The sequence below is a fragment of the Artemia sp. Qi Xiang Cuo genome, chromosome 4 (assembly GCF_049724085.1).
Source record: "Artemia sp. Qi Xiang Cuo chromosome 4, ASM4972408v1, whole genome shotgun sequence".
NCBI lineage: Eukaryota > Metazoa > Arthropoda > Branchiopoda > Anostraca > Artemiidae > Artemia > Artemia sp. Qi Xiang Cuo.
Genome location: NC_142797.1, coordinates 26,382,345 through 26,405,857, shown reverse-complemented (window position 1 = coordinate 26,405,857; position 23,513 = coordinate 26,382,345). Strand labels below are relative to the sequence as shown.

The window sequence follows — 23,513 nt, the reverse complement described above, 5'->3', positions numbered from 1 at the left end:
GGATAAGTTAAAGCGAAGTGCTTTTAGGAATGATACAAGTATTTTAGGATTTTTAGGATTATTTAGGCCTACCCCCAAATCCTTAATGTGCAAATATATTGCCGAAATTATATATTTTTTATGCATTTTGCCATGCGTCACTTTTGTTTCAACTTAGTACCTGTAAATTGAATTAACTTAATCCACTAGTAAAAAGTGGTATAGGTTTCACAGAAAAAGTTAAACCATCCAAAGGATCTTCTTCATGGTCTATTCACATTTGCTTGCATGACTATTTCTTTGAGTGTGTTCAAGGGACGATATCGCTCTTCTAGTATGACTATACGGTTTGCGAGATTTGGTTTCAGTTTCAAAATTTAAGCTTTGGAAAGATTTTACCTGGATAAAATCCGAACCCTTTTTATTCCCTGGGCTCGTTTTCCTCAACTCACCGACTTTTTTCATTTATGCATTTATAACTTAGATCAATTTGATATCTACGTTATGTAAAGCCAAATTTGTATTTCCCAGCTCGTTTTCACTTATGCTCATATATTCACGTAAAAAGAAATCTCTTTCTTCTTTTTAGTCCAGTTGGAAAACGAAATCAAAGATCTTGGGAGGCTTCAGAGCAAAGAGGCCAGTAAGGGGCGTCACTTTTTTTTTGGTGGGGAATTTGTCCCCTATATTTGGAAAAACATTTTGGTATTTTGATGGAAAAATAGATTTTGTTTTTGGAATTTTCATTGAAAAAAGATAACAAATTTGCCCCTCCCCCCTAGGTTTCGACAATTGATTCGGTACTCTTGTACTAAACGGACTCTTTTATATACGGCAATGCATACCAGTCACGAAATAGACAGAGACGCGTGGTGAGAACAGGCTTACAATGCCTTCTGGGATATAAACAAAGGCAAGAACTGTATTTAAATTGTTGTTTTTTGGGGTTTAGGGGGGAAGGTACCTAGGTTAGGTTACGTATTTAATATATGCCCCCCCCCCTAATGTGCAAATATATAGCCCAAATTTGTTTCTATACTATTATATATTGATCTTATTTTATTTATTTCATTACCATTAACCAAACTAGCACTATATAAGAGTCCGTTTAGTACAACAGTACCTTTGATTCTCCTACATTACGAGAATTTACACTACTGGTCTAGATAAGTTTTTTTAATGTTAAGTGCCAAAAATTTTTCACTGGATCAGGGAAACAGAAAATCCTCTTTTTTTTATTCCGTTTTAGTAAAACAGAATTCCCTTTGTTCCATACTTTATGAGCACCAGAAGCTCAGGGGGAGCCAAACCCTCTGATATCCTCCCGAATGACTAATTTCCACCTCAAATGGCCAGCAGGAAGGAACAAACACAAAAAATGTGCCTTTAAGCCGCAATTATAAGCGCCTATGCCTTATAGTTGTCGCCTTGTGGTTGATTTTTACCTTTTTTTTTTAATTTATGCGAATACATTCCCCTCAGCCGTGAGTTCAACTTTTTCTGAAACCTGGTCTGAACACTTGATGAAAAGCAGGCCAAAATTTATTCAGGAATTCTGGATTGTCTAATCCCTTGACAAAGAGCCTGTGAAGGCCCGCCCACACTAGTTTCATCAAGGCAGCCTTCCACGAATAAGTTTCTTGACTGGATTTGCCTGTTGTGTATTCTATTTGTGGATTTTTTCAATGTTTTATTATAGTTAGTTGAGTTTTTTGGATATTAAGTGTACTTTTGAAGGAGTGTTTTTATTTTGCTCAATAAAGAGTGGATTTTGTAATTATGAAAGGTACAAGTGGATTTCTTTAGTGAAGCAAATGTTACACTTCTCCCGATACTGATGGTAACAGTATTTTTGTATGATTTATGTAGTCTGTTCTTCCTTTTTGAATTTCATCTATTTTATATCGTACTATAACCGTGTTATCTAATTAAAACCGTGTGTCTAATTAACAAGAAAAACATTCTATAGCCTATGCTAAACTAAACTATTTATTTGTTTTGAACATTCAATACAAAAATAAATTGACTTTAAGGTGAATGTGTAAAACAGGGACTCGGTAAAATTCTACTTTAGCTACTTTTGACTATCTTGGAAAGGGGTTGGGTTAGGAAAATGAAACTTTCTGGGATGGGTGTACAGGCTAAAGTATGTCCCGGGAAGGTATTTTGAAGTATTTACCTCAACTCCTCCCTCTAGAGGGTCCTGACCTTTCATGACCTTTAAAAAAAAATTGGAAAGGGATTAGGTTAGGAGAATGAAACATTTAGGTATGGGTCTACAGGCTAAAGTATGCCCCGAGAAGGTATTTTGAAGTATTTAACTCCACTCCTCCCTCTAAAGGGTTCTGACCTGTGATGACCTTTAAAAATCTGTGTGTTATAAAAGTGAAACCCTGCAAAATAGATCTTGCCTGCTTAAATGATGTACAACAAAACTGTTTTCAGCTTCACAACTTTGCTCAATCCCAATTTTAGGTTTTAAAAATATGCAAATATATTTCCTAAATTAGAAAAAAAAACATTGATATGGCTTAAAATTCTACTCAAATAACAGGAATTACATTTTCAAGACTAAAGCCAGAGAAAAAGAAACTGATACCTGAAAATTAAGGTAAAATGTTGTTTTGTCAAAATTTTAATAGCCTGTCATGGAGGCAAATTTCAGGACCCTCTAGAGGGAGAAGGAGTGGAGGTAGGTCCTTCAAAATACCTTCCCAGGACATACCTTAGCCTGTAGACCCATCCCTGGAAGTTTCATTTTCCTAACTTAACCCCTTTCCAAGATGGCCAAAAGTAACTAAAGTAGAATTTAAAGAAACTGATAACTGAAAATTAAGGTAAACTGTTGTTTTGTCAAAATTTCAATGGGTATATTACCTGTCATGTAGGCAAATTTGAGGACCCTCTAGAGGGAGAAGGAGTGGAGGTAGGTACTTCAAAAATACCTTCCCAGGACATACTTTAGCCTAAAGACCCATCCCTAAAAGTTTCATTTTCCTAACCTAACTGAATTCCAAGATAGCCAAAAGTAGCTAAAGTAGAATTGTACCCAGGGACTCTTGAAAGAGAATTGCTAAAACAAAGAGAGGAATTTTTAGATTGTTAATTTTTTGCTCTTTTTTGTGGACAAGGTTGTGTTTTGGGCATTTCATCCCCAATCCCCCTAATGGTCTCAAATATAGCCCTAGGCTATATGCAAAACGAGCATAAAATAAAAATAGTATTATTAGATTCCTCATTATATGCTCCTTTTCAACACAATAGTCGTTACCCTGATATTGCACCCCATCACACCCATTTGGACCCATATATAGCCTAGTCCTAATAATATTTTTCTTTGTTGTTGTTTCCATTGTTTTATCTTCTGTAAAACCGGTTATTGGACCAAGAAATAGTCCTTTACGGTCTAGTAGTTTGAGGGGAGGGGTTGGAAGTACTAACTTGTAATTACATCCCTAACCCTAGCTTGGGTTGTAGATCCATCCATGAAAGTTTAATTCGCCTAGCTTAACAACTTTCCAAGATAACAAAAAACAGGTCTAAGAGAGTCTTACCATTTTTAAAAGCTCACTTTCATGTGATTATTTAAAACGGGCATTGGATTTCTTTGGGGGCAGTTTCAAAACTTAGCCGTTAATTTTATTTTACTCTGAAAAGTAGACAGAATATAATATTTTATATTGCTATAACTAGATCCTTTGCAGACGCCTGGTTCTGATTTAAAATTTAGTTGGTTGGGTGTTATCTTTACAATTGCAACCATTCGATTACCCAGTATGGATCAAAATAAAAAACAGTTCGTGGTAACGAACTGTAAGTAAGGAGCGACCCGGCTCAATAGTAACCGAAACTCTAAGAATCGGTATTTTAATTTCAATAGATACATTAAAAGAATCAAACTTTTATGCTTATTTTAAATATATAATTTTCATCAAGTTTAATTCTACCCATCAAAAGTTACGCGCCTGAAAAAATTTGCCTGATTTTCAAAAAAAGGGGGAAACACCCCCTAACTGTTCTAGAACTTTAATGAAAATCTCACAATCAGATTCAGCGTATCAAAGAACCATACTGAAGAAAGATCACGGATACGTGTTTTTTTTTTTTTTTTTTTTTCCAGGGGTGATAGTATCGACCCAGTGGTCCTAGAATATCGTGGGAGGGCTCATTCGAACGGAAATCAATAGTTCTAGTGCCTTTTTAAGTGACAAAAAAAATAGAGGGCAACTATGCCCCCTCCCATGCTCATTTTTTTCCAAAGTCACCTGATCAAATTTTTGAGATAGCCATTTTGTTCAGCATGGTCGAAAATACAATAACTATGTCTTTTAGGATGAATTAATCCCCCAAAGGCCCCGGGAGAGGGCTGAAAGTACTTTACCCAATGTTTACATATAGTATTGGTTATCGGGAGGTATACAGACGTTTTAAGGGGAGATTTTTTCTGGTAGTGGGGGGGGGGGTCGGGGTTATGTGGGAGGATCTTTCCATGGAGGAAGTTTTCATGGAGGAAGGGACATTGCTATGAAGGGGGTTCCGGATTACCCAGCATTATTTAGAAAAAACGATAAGAAATAAAAAAAAACAGTTTTGAACTTAAAGTAAGGAGCAACATCAAAGCTTAAACAAACAGAAATTATTACGTATATGATTGGGTTCGCCCCCTGGTCAATACCTCGCTCTTTAAGCCAAAGATTTTTTAGTACTTTCATAAGAGCTATTTATTCTAATTAACGGCTTTTGTGATTAAGAATCATTTTTAAAGCATTGGAACAAGATTCAAACTTTTGCGTAAAGAGCGAGGTATTGATTAGGGGGAGAACCCCCTAATATACGTAATAAAAATATATGAATATAGAAGTTCGTTACGTAAGTTAATTCGTAAGTTCCTTATATTTATTACTAATAAAAACGTTCGTAAATGATATTAAAAGAGTTTTGAGAAACCCATTTAACCAAATAATAGTAAAATTAATATACAAATTTTGTTTTAATTATTCATGTGCGGTGAGCCAAAATCAAAACTTGTATTAATTCAAAAACGTTCAAAAATAAAATAAAAAAAACAAGTTTTTTTTTAACTGAAAGTAGGAGCGACATTAAAACTTAAAACGAACATAAATTATTCAGTATATGAAAGGGGCTGTCCCCTCCTCAACGCCTCGCTCTTTACGCTAAAGTTAGACTCTTTGTCACAACTCTATTTTTTAAAACAATAAAAAAACTTTAGTGTAAAGAGCGAGACGTTGAGCAGGGGACAGCCCCTTTCATATACGGAATAATTTCTATTCGTTTTAAGCTTTAATGTCGCTCCTTACTTTCAGTTAAAAAAAACTTGTTTTTTTTTATTTAATATCCATGAAACACGAATTTTCCTACAGGCTAAAAGAGAACAGTTGTGTCTGTTATTCGCTCTTAATCGTTAATCCGGATTTTGGGCGTCCAGAATCAAAATATACTTTCTGCAATAAAGAAACTAACAAAATTTGAGAAATTAAAGTGTAAAGCTACTAAATACTTGTTAATTATCTATTTATTTGGATGTGATATCTTGGATATCTTGGATGTGATATTTGGATATCTTGGGATGTGATCCCAAAAAACGGGATTACATCTTGGAATGTTTGAAATTTCAGTCCTGAGCTTGAGATCTCGGTAAGCCAGGTAAGCACGTGAGAAAGACCGCATCGAAATCTTAAAGATACTGTATGAAAAACAGTTTTTCGCTGCCTTGCGAGGCATTACTTACTCCGTGACAAATGTTTAAACTTTAGTTTTTTGGGGTTGAAGGGGCAAAAAAAGGTTAGGTTAGGAGACACGCTGATTTCATATAGCGAAGATGATAAAAGAAACTAGTCTAACAGGTTCTTTCAATGGAGAATTCCTGCCGAGCATAGCAAACAGTGGTTTATCTCTCCGTTTACAATATTTAAATTTTAGTTTTTTGGGGTCTTGGGGGGAAAAGGTACCTAGGTTAGGTTAGGCTACATATTTAATATATGCTGTGCTTTACCCCCCTAATGTGCAAATATATAGCCGAAATTTGTTTCTAAACTATTATATTTTCATCTTATTTTGTTGTGTTTCATTAGCATTAACCAAACTTCACTTCTCGTGTATCTTACAACTAATAGAACAGTACCTTTGTTTCTGATTATATTTTTTCATCCTATTTTGTTTTATTTCATTTGCATTAACGAAACTCCACTTCTCGCGTGCTTACCGGATTCTAAATAAGTACCATATCATTTTATGATTATCTTAGTATCTCTATTTATTATAAATATCTGAGAATTTTTATCAAACTTTGGGGTTACACAAGAGAATTTTGGGATAGTGTTAAATTATCAGTGGCAGCCCTGGACGAGGTGTGTATTACGTGTATTAGTAATCACGAACCGATCTGTTAGAGCTGATGACCTCACGCGAAGTACAATTCACATTTTTGTAACACCAATTTGCTAGTGAGGAAACATTAAAATATTCCTGTGAGACGCGAGTCAGCTTTTTTTCGTTTTTCGAACCTTAGCCTGAATTGTTTGGAACTCTTTTTTCTTATTCTTCTATTCCTTTTAATCGCACTTTTGGTGTGGCACGTCACGTAATCCACAAGTAGAATGGTATCAAACATTTCCATTCCGTTTTTTATGTATTTCAATTGGACTTCTTATACAAAATAAGTTTTGCTAATAGGTGTTATACAAAATAAGTTTTGCTAATAGGTGTTGTGGGATAGTTAGTAAACCTCCTAGATTTGAAACAATTTAGGATGGGATCTGTTAGTCTCAGGCATTTAAGCGGGTGATGGAATTTTGGACCATGTCTCCCCTATAGTATCCATCTGTATAATTTCCCCCTTTTTTGGCCCTGGATCTTGACGAATTTGGCCCTCCCCTGAAATGCATTTTTTTTACCAAGAATTTTAAGTCAAAGTTTAAATGGTAAAGGTTTAGTTCAATCGGTAAACGGCTGGTTGCTATGTTGCTTGATAAACTCATTTTCTTTTCCGTATGATATAATGTCTTTGTTTGCTGCTTTTGTGAGTTTGCCACAATGTTCTTCTGCTTTCACTGAAGAAACAGAAATTAGCTTTAAATTCATAAATTTCAGCTTTCACATTCTTACACACATGCTGGTATTGGCTTCAAGCTAAAATGGGTTCAGTGGCTAGGATTACAAGGTTAATGGCCTTTGCGGGAAATGAACTGATGTAGCTTTGTAGCAAGTTAACAGACAGCGAACGATTTTGTTCAGATTTTTCCAATTTTATTTTGAAACTTCTTTGTTAATTTATTCTTGAATAGTTTGTATGATAGCCAGGGAGGAGGGTGTGTGTGTGTGTCTGAAACATTTAAAAATATTTGAGGTTAAAGTATTACATTTTGTTGGGGGGGATCCTTTGGAATTGTCTTAGAGGGGATCCCGATCCTCCTCCCCCCCCCTCCATGTATAGGCATGGTTTATATGAGCTGTATTTATTTGGAGTTCTAGCATTACGGCAAGGGTGTTTGTAATCAAATTGACCTATTACCAGGTGAAGGAAAAAAAACTGACATTCTAGGAATTGGAACATTCAAAATTACATTTTTTTTACTTGTCTTGTTCCGGGAAATGTAAGTTTCTCCTATAAATATATTTTTTTCTAGGCAATAATATTAGAAGAGATGGATTCATGATAACAACTGTTGCTTAGTTCTTACGAAGAAATTAGGAAATAATTTGTAATTTAATCAAGAAGTCCCGGTGTAGTTACCGTTAAGAAGTGATTTTAACCTGTGCATATGACATAAACTCTAGTTTTATTTTGTGAAATTCAAATCTGTGATCATAGTGACAAATCACACATGGGTGAAAACAGCACCTCTTCGGGTCCTACTTCACCATTAGATAACCTTTACAGAAGTTCATCTGGTAAGTAATATACCACTTCTTTCTGAAATTTGGTTGATAACTATCCCTCGGTAGCATTTGTCTCGGAGCCTCACTCCCACCATTCTACTATATATGCACACACGGGGTTTAGGGGGACCACCCCTTCAAAATGGGCTTCAAGGGCTCTCTTCTAGAATAAAGCCACAAACACGCTTTTTCTATATTTTAACCCATCCCAATCCTCTTGATTTCCCCACCCCCATTTTTTTTGGCAGCAAGCCTTTAAGGATTTTTTTGTAATAGTTTCATTGCTATTGTCTATTCGTTTAGTAATATTTTTTGTTAGATATTTTCTAATTATATTCGTGCATAAAGAAATTTGAGTAGTTTTAAAGGTCGCATTTTAATGTAAGTTTTTTTTTGCTGTGTTGTGCTGAGGACGGCCTTTGGACATAGGGGCGAAATACTCATTTAAAGGTGAATTCTACTGTCTTATAAAAACCCATTGTTCTACTTGCTTTTTATGATTGAAAGGCAGTGTGGTCTTCGTCGCTATTTACGTTTAGTAAGACTCTCCCAACCTCGTCTAGATATTTTAAGCCTCTTCCGAATCAGGTTCCTTTGGGAATCCTCCCTGACACAGTCACATCTCATAAACATATTTCATATTAAGGTGAGTACTTTACAGCTTGTTGAAATGAGCATCATGTCATGCTAGCATATAATTCGTATGTATCGAAGGTCCCAGGCGAGGCCTCAGCCCGCTTCGCCCCGACATCGTCTATATAGACATACTGAACACCTTTTGAGTCAAGACTATCTAGGGATAATTCAGGGTAGTGGTTCCAATTACCATGAAAGACCCCAGAAACTTCTAACATACCGTGTAGACCCTTAAAAGCTAAAACTACAAGACTAAATTACATATGCACAGAAGATTATGTGAATTTTTAATGCAGCCACTTTAAGTGATCTTTAGGTAACTGAAAGTACATTTTTGAAAAAGCTTACACCCGTATTTTTAATATTAATTATTTACAATCCATTTACTTCCAGAACAAATGGTACAAATCTTTCTTTGCCTACCTTACTTGTGCACAAACTAAAAATCTAAAAAGATTTTGATGGCCCAGGGTCCCTGGACCATAGTTGGAAAATCTATGGATTGGGGAATGACCTCTATGACAGTTATTCAGGATAACTTCAAAATCATGAAGAATTGAAGGGTGGGCATGTTACACCATGTTAAAATCAGGACCACGTCAGAAATGAGACTGTTTATCGTTTGATAAGCTTCCATGTTATAATCTGTTTAATTACGCGTAGAAGGTCCTTGGCTTAGAAGTAACGTGCAATTTGAAGGCCCTTGGCTTAGAAGGAACTTGCAACTTGTATTAATTGAAGACTATCGAGAGACTTGCTACTTTTAAAGTCATTTACACAAGGTGGCGCGTAACACGCTTCATGTGAAGTTTGTCATGTGTGGTGCAAAGAGATATGGCACGGCGAAAGTGTACACGTGAAGCAGAACAAGTGCGGTTCCGTGATGTACACCGGATAATAGAGGCTGGGCAAATATTCGGGTTACCCGCTATTTCACTGGACAAAGTAGTACATTTTATAGCCAAGGTTCTTGGGGAACTAAATGAAAAGAGTACCTGCCCTACAACCTCTAAAAAAAAAGAAAAAAAAACAATAAAAAAACATGAAAATTTCACCAAGAAACTTAATTTAGGAGAGATGTGAAGGCTGTACGGAGAATTACCCGTACAGAAAATTGCTCGAGTCCGAATGCCTACATAAAAATTACCAGTGCTGACGAGTTTTTACATCAAAACAGCAACCACAAAATAACATGTTTTCAAATTTCTTGAGTCCTATAATTGCGGTTTAACGAGAAACTCGATGGTACAAATTTCTGCCATGGAAAACAATTGGCATTTACCTAAACCAGGGGCGTCCCGAGGCTTCTCGGGAAATTTCTGCCGAAATCTTCGCCTTTGGTGAAAATTTTACCGAATGCCAAAAAAGTTGGGGGGTGGGTGGGGGTGGCGTCCCCCTCCTCGGGACGCCCCTGAGCTAGACAGACAGAAACTTTGACTTTTGATATTCTAAAAGTTAGAAAAATGGACAAACTTTGCCCAGTTAGCTTTGAACAATTTAAAAGTGCAATACGTTACTGCTACTACTTACAAATCATTGCAGCACTAAGCCGTGTGAGGCCAACACATTTGCAAATACAGCTCCTCCATTACAATGTGTTCAAAGCTTCACTCTTTTGTTTTCCCTCGTATGAAATTTCGATTCCTTTAATTGTTTTCTTGTAATCTTCAGACTCCATTCGAGGACATCCTCCTTTTTGGCCACAGACAGATACCCCAAAAGCACGGTTTTTGGCAATCTATCATCCTTCATCCATAAAACATGACCTGATAGTCCCTAGAAAGTGGGATCAAGCCATATCTTCGCTCTGCTTATCACAATAGACGGGCAATCAAGGGATACCCTTAAACTAACCTTAGGCAATTCCTCTGCAAAAAAAACTAACATATCTTGCTCAACTTTTTAAAGCACTCGCTTTTCAGAACCATACTTTACACCCTGTAGACGTCTTTTAGCTTCAAAAGGGCATCCTGCGCCGTGACTATTCTAATTTTTAGATCTTCACCGCATTCATCGCCTTTCTAATCTAATGCTACCCATGTAACCGAAGCTATCAACTCGCTAGATTTTTCTCGTTATCTATAGGTTAGTAATATTATTTGTTAGGTAACTTATAACATTACATAACATTAATTCCACCTTTTGATACTTTTAACGAACAACCCGAAAAACAACCCGAAATGAGTGTGTTAATGCCGCGCCCCCGCGAACCCCCTTAAGACTTCAGTGTCCTTTGCATTTTGCTTCAAAAGGAAAAAGCTGCTAAAAAATGAAAGTCTTGTTTATGCAACTGAGCTCCTATACATACGAAAGGAATACGTTTAAGAGGAAGAAAACATTAATGAAAATTTTGTTTGCGCATTAGACTAGAGTAGATCTTGTTATATTTACTTTGACTTATAAAATATAAACAACGCTGGTGTGAAGAACAATACTTGCTCGTCTGACCTTCACTTTGATCTTCTTAAATGCTATAATAGAAAAAAGTTTATACATATAGTTTGTTTTCGTTAAAGTGCAAATGACAATCTGGCCTAGGGGAGTGTAGAGGGAGGGCCAACACCAAACTTATTTGTAGTAAGTAATGTTCATTTTAAGCTTGACTTCTTTTAATTTCTTAAGTTTGGATGTACGTATTAATATTAGCAATTGTAGCTTATGCTAGGAATATTAGAAGCAAAGTAAAGTTTGATATCTAACGGTGCTGTCGGTATAGCTATATTTATTCAAACTTCAAACTGTAACTTGGTCTATTAATGCAATACCCTTGGGTATTGCATATGCGTACCCCTTGGGGGTTCGCAAACATTTCTAGGGGGTACGCGCCCCCCCCCCCCCCCCCCCCAAAAAAAACACTTTAACTCTAGGACTGACAATTTTATTTATATTTTAGCCATAGTTTATTTAGTACCCGTAACTGAGAAGGGGTACCTAATTTGTTTTGTGGGTAAAAAGGGGCATAGTGTCTAAATGAGTTTGAGAATCACTGTTCTAGACAATCCTTGATTGAATAACTGTTGATAGAGATGTAATATGTCAATATGTTTGAAGTAATATATCTATGCAGCCCCTGTCTTGATTTAGGCTATTAGTTGGTGGCCTATGCAGCTTCTGTTTTGATTTAGGCTATTAGTTGGTGGCCTATGCAGCCTCTGTCTTGATTTAGCCTATTAGTTGGTGGCCTATGTTACCAACTAATAGTATTTGCGATCGAGAATTTGTATTTGCGATCAACTGAGGATTTTCCCAGATTTCTACGAACATCTTTTCTATATGACGTGCCCCCCCCCAACAAAAAAAAAACGTGGGATGTATATTCAGGGATGTACCCCATTGGGACAAGTCTACTCTAGCGTGGGCAATGGCTTCGAAAAACTTTAAAGCTAGCATTGATGGAAATTAGATTTTTTATTTTTAGTGAAAGTAGAGCGACCTTGCTTTTGAAAACGAGCATTAATCTTCCTGTGCATAAAGGGAGCTGCCGCCCCCTTATAGAAATTGCAATATCTATTCCGATGAGCCATATCTAGAAATTTTACTTCCACTGATTAAATACGATCCCCCCCCCCTGACAAAAAAAAAATCAAAACAAATAAACTCACCCGTAATTGGAAGAAAAAGGAAATTTTACAATCTTGTAGTTGAAGATTCCATAAAAACAGTTCTTGAGCATCCAAAATGTGATGGGAAATTTCCGCCAACAACGAATTAGGGGTTTTCCCCTTTTTCCCAAAAGTATGCCAATGTACTCTTGTTAATAAGTTGCTGACTACTAATTTAATGTCAATGGCCAACCAGAATGAATGTTTTTTCTATAATATATATTTCAACTTTTCTGTCTAGCCCGTTTTGTAACTAGCAATTATTTTGCAGTTATTTTGCACTTATTATGTGTAAGCGTACCAATTATTTTTTCATTTATTAAGTTGTGTGTCAAAACTTGCTAAGTTTTGAAAAATAGAGTTTAAATGTCAAAATTTTGGCATGTAAACTTTTATGAAAAGGGATTGAGATATGTGTTTTACGCTTAGCAACAATTGACCATGCCGGTCTGCCCCTATGGTTTCGGCTCAGATTTTTTATTTTCATTTCAACCCTTGGCCACAAGGGCTCTTCTTGGTCTATAGCGTATGTTCCAGACAAATAACTCAAACTGTCTACAGTCTTTGAAACCTGATCCAATAAAGTCTATACGGGTTGGAAACCCCGTCAAAACCCTTAGGCCTAAATATAGAAATTGTCTTCAAGGGGTATAGTTGGGTGTAAATGCTTTTAGGGATTTTAAATTGTCTGGACTGTCAAAGGGGACTGACTGGATTTCATGAGGGGTGCTTACTTGCTTTTTGGTGTAAACTCCATCCTGAATTCAGATGTGATTATAAATTGTAATTGAGTGAATCCGCAATAAGCTAGTGTTAAGTTTCATTGTTCAATTCAATGAATTGTTTACTATATTCTATTAATATTTTCTCCGATATTAAGTATTATTTAGATCATTCTCGCAACTGAAAGACTAGGGGTAATTTCCCTTCCTCAAAAAGTATTCAAGGGACCATTCCCAGGAATTTTTTTTACCGCAACGAATGATAGAACATGCAACCTTTTGATATTGTTGCGGTAGAAAATGCAACCTTAGAAAATGCAAAGGTTGCACATGCAACCTTTTGATATACAACACTTTTGATATTGTAATCTAACCCTCCCTATACACAAAATCGTGTACTTTTATCTACATGTCAATGTATTGCTAAATTGTGCCCATATTCCCCCCATCGCATGGGTGCTGGAGTAACCCTTTCTTGAGACTAGGCGGTTGAATTTTGCTGTTTTCCGTCTGGAGCAAGTTGAGTTTTATAATGGCCCGTAAGAGTTTATATTGTTTGTCTAGCTTTCATTAGTAGCGTATAAGACGAGACTAACATCTTAGGAGTAAATCTCAGAAAGGGGTCCTTCTTCAACAAAAATTCTCTTTATTGGCATTATTTACTATAAACAAAATCTTTTTTCCTTTATTACTGACGATGGAAAACAAGCGCCGGGGAGGGGGACGGATATGGAGGTGGGGCTGATCTAGTCTAGAATCAATTGTGAAACTTTTTTTTTATAACCTGTGAGGAATTCTAGGAAACAGTCGGTACTGGGATCCGACAATTCTATAAGCCCTATAACTCAGGGATTGTACAGGGTATGTCGTTGCTGTACAGGGCATTGTCCGATAGTCCTGCCTCTCGCCCTACTTCAGAATTTACGTCCTGCCTATGGTATGCACATAGAGATCTATTGCTCAGCCCCTTATTCTCAGAACTGCATTGGATCTTAGTTTTTTCTTTTCTATTGTAAATAGCATTTGCCTTGAATTTGTAATGACTTGGTGAAATCAATTCTAGTTCTGGTTTACATGTTTTTGTTTAAGTGTAGATAACAGCCTTTAAATGAGAACCACACATTTTGCAAATGCACAGAGCAGATGCAATCTAAAACAGGGGCTAGAACAAATAGGCCATTATATTATCTTTACATTCCCTTGACTCAGTTTTGATCCGTGGTTCGAACAATTTGAGGGATCATAGAAGCAGCGATATAATAGCATGCAATTACGGTATCGGGATATCCATGGAAGCCACACATACCAGGACTTTCCCCTTTTCGCTCAGACTTGGGTACAAAAACACATTTTTGTGGTTTCAGATTCTCTCTCTCGCCCTAGAAATTTCCTCTGATACCGCCTAGTGGGTTTTGACCATGTATGGCAGTGATGTTCAACCCTTCCCTAAATTAACAGAAGGGTTAGAGACTCTGATGTTTCTAACCCTATGCTGCCCTTTTAAAATATTTTAAAAGGGCAGCATAGGAAGGGTTAGAGACTCTGATGTTTCTAACCCTATGCTGCCCTTTTAAAATATTTTAAAGCCAAAAAAGTGCACAGTTGTACTTCTTCTCTGTAAAAACAATATTTTGTACCAAGAGTGAAAAAAAAATTCGTATATCCTGGATACTATTCCTCACGGCTATATTACTGCAGCGTCGAACGTCGCTTTGGAGAATCCCCCTCACTCCTATGCATACCTAGTATGACTCTATTGTTGGTTTCGTTTGTAAAGCTAGAGGCTTACGGTCATATTCATTGCCTTTCTTGATAACTCTTGAAGCAAATTACTTCCCTATTTTTTTCTTTCTGAGCATAGTTTGACCTTTTTGCGAAAAAAAAAATCCATAAGCTAATCACTTCCAAGACTTTCAGTCGCCCACCCGGCCAGAGTTTTTTTGTGTGGTCAGCTATCTTGAATCATGTGGACATCATCCGCTTAACCACCTGCAAGGGAGATAGTAAGAACTTTCAACAAGGCCACTTAAGGCTTCCAGTGACTGTATTTATGAGAGGCCCAGTGGATCATAGCTACCTCGTCTCCTTGAGATTTAAATATAAAAAAAATGGGGTTTGCCCCCCCCCCTAAAGAGGAACTGAAGTTACGTTAATTGGCGGAAACTGTTTCAAGTCTTTTCAAATCCTAGTCGTTTCTATAATGGGCTTTGCACTGGGAATCGGCAATTCAAATGTACCAATCGTACAATGACTGCAGCGCTATTCTATCGATTAATCTTAATTGTAAAAGTTTATCGCTAAAACGAATTTATGGCGATTTTTAAAAAAAAAGACCCTGAAACCTGTCAAAAATGGTACTGGATTGAAATAAAAAGCAAACCGTTGGAACCACCATGGTCGTAGCACTACACGAGGATTAGTCCCTCACCTTGAACAACAAGGAAAGTGATAAAAAATAATTTTTTTTGCATGGGTACCGCCATGGGCTTACGTAGCTTCTTCTCTAGGAGGGGGGGGCAGCCGATGCTGTGATGAAGGGTGAGGGCCTGAAGTTATATTGGCAGTTTACAAAACCTCACATTGCCAGCAAGCTCTATCATACCTATGAAATATCTATTAATAAGTACTCACCAAAAATCCTCAATAAGCTTCAGCATTGATCAATCTTCTTGGATTAGAGCTAATTCTTTCCAAGACATTATGGATAATTGCTTCTTGTTTGACTTCTATTCTGTCATTCCAGCTGTTTATTTCCGGGTTTTCAACCACGACCTTTTATCAACTGCTTTTTTAACCATCTACCTTTTTTCAACTGCTTTTTCAACCATATCTAGTGTAAATTGAAAGTTTAGGGGGGTAGCTGCCCTCCTCTGCCCTCCTTCTGTATGCCCATGAGTACCGCTAATAAGTCTACTGTTTCCTTGTTGCAGGTAGTGATCGTGTCAAACTAGTAATTGTAGAATATTGGAACAGCGAAGAATGTATTTATCACTAGTAGCAAAGCCTTTCGATTGTCGTGTTTGGGGGAGGGGAGGGATCCTGGAACAGAACAATTTTCTTTTATCCTCATGAAAGGGTATGCGCTGCGTTTTTTTCTTTCTACGTCTCTCCTCTGACAGGATCTGGTATTAGTGTGCTTTAAGTCAAGCGAATCTGAAAATATGTCGCTAACGGATATCTTATTATGATTGAACTTCTTGGTTGGTTTCGTTGAATACTGCTATAAGATCGTCTGCTATAATTAAGAAACTTCGCATTAATGATTTAGAAACTTCGCCCCAGCAAAGGTGCACTAATTATGGGGAACTTGGGATAACCACTCCTGAACAAAAAAAAGAAGATAAAATAAAACATTGGAGGGCTAATGAGGAACCAGTAAATATTTAGTTTCAATTTGATTCAATTTGAGTATCAAATTTACCTTCCGTACGTACAAAGGGTGGGGAAGTAAGAGTAATGAACAAGGATCAAGAAAATGAGTAACGAACCATATTTTGCACTTCATTTCTCATTATATACCGGCTAATTATATGTCGATAACTTCTTGTAGGTTACTCGGATTTTAATGTATGTTTTGTAAGTTAAAATTTACATTAAATAAATAAATATTATCAAGTTCGTGTCCGATATTTCGGAAGTGATTATCGAGATTATTTTGAAAATTCATTTTGAAAATTAATTTTGAAATCTATTTTTCGGTATTTTTGATTTTTACTGTATTTGCCTCCATGGTATGCGCAAGAATAGAAAAGTTGTACAGATTTTAATAATTTTGAGATTTAAATATTTAATAATTTGAAATTGAGTAATTTCCCACCCGAATGGGGTGGGAGGATGTCGTAAGGAAAGATTTAAGAGAAATAGAAGCTTCCTGGGATGAGGCATTAAATAGATCGGGATTGAGGATGAGCGTACGTAGCTGTGTTGGCCTCAGGCGGCTTGGTGGTAGAGTGAGCTGTTAGTAGTAGTAGTAGAAGATGCAGCAACAAAGTGGGCCTTGATACACAAATCTGCTGTTTTAAGCTTTGAGCCGTTTCGCGGTCTTTTGTTTTACAGCTAGTTGATTGTATTGTTTTCATTTTGGTTCTATTTTATTTTCTTTATATTTACTTACTCCTCCTTTACTTGTATTTTATTTGGTTATAAATAAAATGATTATATTGTATGCTCTTGCTATTTGAGTTTTGCCGGTGAATGTCATCTAATCATAAAGATTATGCTCACCATTATGGTTGCAGCGGTAGCTACAACCTATAAAAGAATGAACTACGGGTCTACGGCCCATAGTAACCGAAATTTACAAAAAATTTTAAAAAATTGCCTTTTGTAGCTGATTCAGGAATCTTACTTATTACTTCGATTAGTCTTAGTAGTAAAATATTATTTCGAAAACAAATTTTAAGAATTTCAAAAAATGGCCTGACACAGTGACACCCATGAAAAATGGCGTCAGATCGAAACAAAAAGTAAACAGTTGGAATGGCCATGGCTGAAAACCCTCTATAGGAAACTTACAGTCTCCTGGCTTCAATAATAAGGAAAATCACTTTTTTGCAGGGGTAGCAGTTGTAGCACTGATGCCCTTTTCTCCTTTTTTTCTTTACTACTAGCTGGGCATCGAAACATCATAGAGCTGTTTAAGCGCTCATTTGAAAGAAAACTGCTTATCTAGTACCTTTTGTGATTAGCTAAACATAATATTTAAATAAAATATTTGGTACTTATGCATTATGTATAACACAGCGCTATAGACTGTAAAAGGAAATCAGACATGGAAACCCGTCAAACAGGTATTTGCTAGATAAATTGATTGCAAAGTGTGATTTCTCGTTGCGTTTACAATATTTAAACTGTTTTTTTGGGGTTTAGGGGGGGGGGCGTACCTACGTTAGGTTATGTTACGTGTTTAATATATGCTATGTTCCCCCCCCCCCCCTAATGCGCAAATATATAGCCCAAATTTTTTCTAAACTATTATATATTTATCCTATTTTATTTTATTTCATTAGCATTAACCAAACTTGACTTCTTTCGTGTATAGCGGTGGGTTATTTATAATGCATAAGTACCAACTACTTTTTTTTACAATTAATTACAGACTCGTGAATTATATGGCTGAGCCAAAGTATTTTTTTTCAATGGGGACTAGAAAAGAAATAATTATGGCATTCTGACTGCTCCTCACCCTTGGAAAGCGAGTCTACATAATGAATATTCGTTTTAGTCTCAATGGGTATTCTTTTTCAATGGGTGATTCATTGAAAACATTTGGGTATAATTTCCGGTCTTCATTTTGAATCTCTCGCTTCATTGCTTAGTTGTGATCTATTAAACATACGTACCATGCCTCTATTGTTCTCAGTTTTTTTTTTTTTTCAGCAAGGCCTCTTCAGCAGAGTTTGGGAGGGGATGTACTGATGTTTATTACAAGATTACTTTTAAGTACTCTAAGACTGTGAAAAAAACACGATTTTTCTAAAATTCGTAATACCGTCAGTATTAATTGCACTAGGACATTAAAAAAAGCCCTTTCTGATTCGGGATTTTCAAGATATAAATTCAAGTATTTAGGCTGAAGTGCGTTTGAAATTGGAAGAAATTAAGTCGATGAAAAATCCCATTTCGGAAATTTTGTTCTTGTCTTTGGGATGGTTAGCCGTCCTGGCTAAGTGGACGTGCGCTGGGTTGAGAGTTCTCTGTCCCAAGGGGCACGGGTTCGGTCCCTGGCGAGGCCAGTTAGTTGGGTTTGGGACGCGGGTCAGTGGGGTGACTCTGTAAACTTAGCAGTAGTCGACCCAGCTCTAAATGGTAACGTGGAGAAATCTGGGAAAGGTAAACAGGAAGGGTGTGCGAAAACAAAGGATGGCTAGCCCCCAGTCCCCCCCTCCATTGCACTTCCTGGCTGAGGGCCACGAAACGGAGATCAGCACCGCCAGTTTGGACCTTAAGGGTCTAGTGCCGTCATACTTACTTACTACTATTTTGGGATGGAAGGGCGTTTCGTTTTTGTCAACATCAACTTTAACATAAGGAATCTATATTTTCCTACGAATGTTTGTGTACTTCTAGAGAAATGCTTCAAGTCCTAAAATGCTTCAAAGTGTACTTCTAAGAAGTAAAGTTGGGTTAATGCTAATGAAATAAAATAAAATAGGATGAAAATATAATAGTTAAGAAACAAATTTGGGCTATATATTTGCACATTAGGGGGGGGGGCTGTGGGGGTAAAGTATAGCATATTTTAAATGCATAACTTAACCTAGGTACCTTTTTTTGCCCCACAACCAAAAAAAAAACAAAGTTTAAGTATTGTTCACGGTGTGAGAAACCCCTGTTTGCCTAGTTCGCCGAATGTATTCTCTTGATAAAAAAGCTGCCTGACTAGTTTCTAGTATCATGTTCGCTGTACAATTTCTCGCGTGTTTTCTGGCTAATACGTAAGTACCCAATTCCCTTCAATGTAATTAGCTCCGCCTACACTGAAACGGGCAACCCAAAGAAGCGTTCCCCGTGGTCGGTTTGGCACAAAAATGATTGAGCAGATCAGAGTGGTCCTTTTATGTCTTACTTAATTACTGTTTGAATAGCTGCTGAAAACTATTTTTTTTTTCCAATTCTCCTGTCTCATTGGTTCATATTTATATAAAACAATCTCCTTGTTAAAGCCTCTTTCAAAAGGGAATATCCAGCCCACAAATCTTGGAGATGGTATTGCTCCCAGTCATCATCTATGGTCATCCAGTTTTCCGCTAGCATTGGAGGAAGAAAAAGGAGACATCAGTGCTGCCATGCTGAAATACAATTTTCTATGATTTTTGAAATGGAGTCTTAAAATCGCAGGTTTAGAATTCTCGGAAATGGTGACCCGTAATGGTTCTTTTCTTTATCTGACGCCATTTTTGGCAGGAACCGGGCTATTTTTCGGAATATTTGATGATTCCTGTTTTGCTTATTCCGAATTAGTATTGGTTGGGAAATTCCGACTGAAATTGTTTTCTTTTGATCTGCCAGGCAAGCTAGGCAAAGGTGCTACAGGTTAAAAATGCTTGTTTTTAGGGCCCAGCTATCCATGAAATTTGATTTTTACAATACCTTCCGTATTATTTCAACGGGCAATTCCGATAATCGCCGACTTCAGAAATCACCTACACCACGTGGGGCGTGTCAATTGTGCCTGAAGAGTGCCAAGCATGGTGGACTGAGCCACTTGTGCAGGAAATAAGTGGCACACGTGTCTCTCAAAAATATACACCAGGTGGTAGAAAGTGGGCAATTCCTCGGACTGAAATTGTTTTCTTTCGACCTGACGCCATTCGTCGATAGGTTTCACAGTCATTTCCGAAATATTTGGGGATTCTTTTCTGATTCTTAAACACTATTAAATTTTGTCTGGGACTCCAAGTAATAATTAGTTTCCTGAAATAGTATTGATTCAGATTTTTCATAAACACCGTTTTTTCTACCATATAATTTTCCTTTTTTCTTTATTTGTGTGTTTTTAATGTTTTTTTTTTCTTTTTAATTATTTCTCCGTTCCCTGAAATGATACCCTACGTAAGTGGGTGTTGTAAAAGGGCCCTGGAATTTTCTATGCAGCCGTGACAGTGTTGCTTTTGGCTGAGGTATACGTTAAAAAAAAGACTTAGTAAAGATGTCATTGTGAGCCACCAAAATAAGATGGAATAAAAATACTGCAAATTATGAACCAGTTTCGGTTTATTTCGTTTCGAAGTAGTTGGCTATGAACATATCTGTATGCTGGGGTATTATCCCCGAAATTTGCCCAAAGGGCCACCATCGTATTGGAGACTTGGGGCCTAAAATGATTTTTTTTTTTCCTTTTTTTCTACTGCCCTCCACAGGGAACATTTTCTGAAGCTAACCCTCCCCCAACCACTTACTATTGAGCCTCTCCTCGAAAATAAATCCCGGGTTAAAAGAGAGAACTAGGTAATTTATCTGTTTGATCGACTGCAATAACTCCTCCTCCTCCCTCCTCTACCCTCACACCCCCACCCCCACCCCCTTAACTCCATCCTCCTCCTCCAAGGGTTGGCCATGTGTACATCTCAGTCAGTTATCAATGGTTTGTTTCAAAACGACTGCTATCAAGAGTGTATTCTAACTTAGAATAAGCGGATGGTACAAAATTTACTTAAATTTTATTCTTGGTGTACTTGGATGAGTCCCCCCCCCACGTCTGTCTTCAAAACCTTTATTCAATTGTACGTACACTCCTCGATTCCATATTCTCATTCATCTGGTTTTTCGAGAAGACATAGTGCGTACCCCCTTGGTGTGCCTGTCAGTCTCTTGAAATGCAACAGGGACTGTAAGAAGATAGAGGGACAACTATCTCGTTGTTATCGCTTTGGGAGAGTAGAATTCCCTGTAAAATCCCTCCCTGAGCTTAAGAAGAGATAGGAATCAGAAAGGGGAGAAATGGGAAGTTTCTCTTTCTTCTTGCTAAGAATCGATCGTATTACCTATTTTTCTGTTTCAATATCGATCGTCTTACTATCTGGCAATTTGGTAAGCTGTTTGGTTATATGTACTTTCGTGATCTTTTCCCATTGTGCTTTCCTGTTTTTTGTAGTTGATGAAGTAGTTCAAATGGGAATGGGACTTTAGCACCGTTCTAAGATCTGCCTTCACTTTTGCCTCTTTATTTTTTAACCTATGGGTACAGAAGGTAACTGGGGCCTGAATCAAATACAAATAAAATGTCTGTTGAAGGTGTTTTTATGGGGAACGGGGTCGAGTAACCATCTTTTGATTGTGTATAACCATCAAGTTTTTTTTATGACGTATGGTTTCCAGGAGGGTTTTAAGTTTCAACGTGACATTTTTTTTTAAATAATAGTTGCCAGAAGCTGCTAGGAAGACGATGATTTGCTTGAGATAGAATTGATAAATTGTTTTTGTGTCGGAAATCTATTTCTTAGAAACTTGTTTCCTACCTTGGCCGTTTATCTATCTTCTTGTCTGGTTTAATTTGTTTTATTTGGATATCTTTCAGAAAAATGAGACAATTATGGTATGCTACTGTCTCGTTTATTAACAGTTTCGGACGCACTTTCGTTATAGGGCTTACTACTCCACCCCGTTCCAAGTATATAGCAAAGGAGAGCATTGTTTTTCTTTTCTACTGCTAGTACACTAGTACTGCTAGTACGCTCTACGTAAACGATCTTCTGTCCTGAAAAAGTTGTTGCTTTGAATGGGAAAATGCTGCTCTTGGCTTTTTTAGATAGAAAAATGGTACTTATCCGTTATATAATAAACACTCGAGAAGTGGAGTTTGGTTTATACTAATTAAATAAAACAAAATGTGATGAAAATATAATAGTTTAGAAACAAATTTGGGCAGTATAATTGCACATTAGGGGGGGGGGGGGTAAACAATAGCATTTATTAAATACGTAACCAAACCTAACCAAAATACCAACTAAATACTAAATTCTTGGTCAACTTTCTTAAGACCATAGGCGGGCGTGCCTTGTTTGCCTCTCATTACAGGCAATCTAACGGTCTTATATACATTTTAAATTCTTGGTCAACATGCCTGAGACTCTAGGCAGACTTGCCGTTCCAAAAACTAACAAACAAGTATGTGTCCAATAAGAGAGTCATGCATACTCCCGCCATTTACCCGTGCCCCCGCCATTTAAACATTTGCCTCTCAATTTCTTGGACTATCTCTCTTGGCTTTTCTCTGTCTACAATTAGCCATGTCTTGATGCAACCTATGCAACCTACTGCAAAATACTAGATAACTTCAATTCAAAATGTAGCTACAACTTATTTTCCAACCCAGCCAAAGTTAATTCTGTGGTATGAAGAAATTGCTTGATAAGCTCCTTGGCTCACATTTGCATCATTCGCGATCGAAATTCTCGAGTGTTTATTATATAACCGATAAGTACCGGGAAATCTACCACAAAAGAGCAGTTTTGCCAAACAGGGTCGGAATACCAATGAGTGAAAATTCTAAGATAGCCAATTGATTGAATACTACTTAAAAGCTGCGCAAAATCCATCGTTCCCCAAATCTCTCTCCCTCCGAAATCTCCAATTTCTACGGCTTTTCCAATAATTTATCCTCCTATGCTCGCTTCAGGCAATACTACTGAACCTGCGCTTTTGTTTTCTGAAGTATCTATCTCCACCCTTTACCCCTCCAAATGCCACCGAACTTAGATGAACTTTTACAAACCCTAAGTTTCTTATATTTGTGTTGTTTTTTTAGTGTCATTAGTTTAGAGATACCCAAGAAATCAAAATAAAATTCATTTTTTTTTCAATGCTCCATATAAACATAATAATTCTTTCCTTCACAAATATAGAAGATCTGATAAAAATGAAATCAAGGCCGTATCCCGGGGGGGGGGTTACCCCGTTTGAACCCCCCCCCCCCGAAATTTTTGACCGAGTCGAAAATTAGTCTAAAAAGTACCTGTAAAGACAAAACCTTACCAGAAAACAGGATGTTAGACAAAGTCCACGGGAAAAATCGGGTAAAGCCCCCCCCCCCGAACAAAAATCCTGGACCCGCTCTTGAATGAAATGCAATAAGAGATTAAAAAAAATACTCAAAACAAGTCCCTTTGTAGGTGTCTAGAGTCAACAAAATCGTTAAATATTCTTAATATTTTAATCTTTAAATTTAAGGAAA

The 23,513-nt window shown here is 37.0% G+C and overlaps 1 protein-coding gene across 3 annotated transcripts in view; it reads left to right on the top strand.

Annotated features, from left to right (window-relative positions):
* Nucleotides 1-23,513, top strand: part of mura (ring finger protein murashka) — a 176,278-nt gene that overhangs the window by 44,576 nt on the left and 108,189 nt on the right. For 2 of the 3 annotated variants that reach the window (XM_089088200.1, XM_089088199.1), the window contains exon 2: nucleotides 7,626-7,890. In XM_089088200.1, the coding sequence (XP_088944326.1) occupies nucleotides 7,824-7,890 (67 nt within the window). In that variant the 5' untranslated portion in view covers nucleotides 7,626-7,823. Of the gene's footprint in view, nucleotides 1-1,690; nucleotides 1,820-7,625; nucleotides 7,891-23,513 lie in introns of those variants that run through there. The other variant, XM_089088198.1, reaches the window with a different exon arrangement.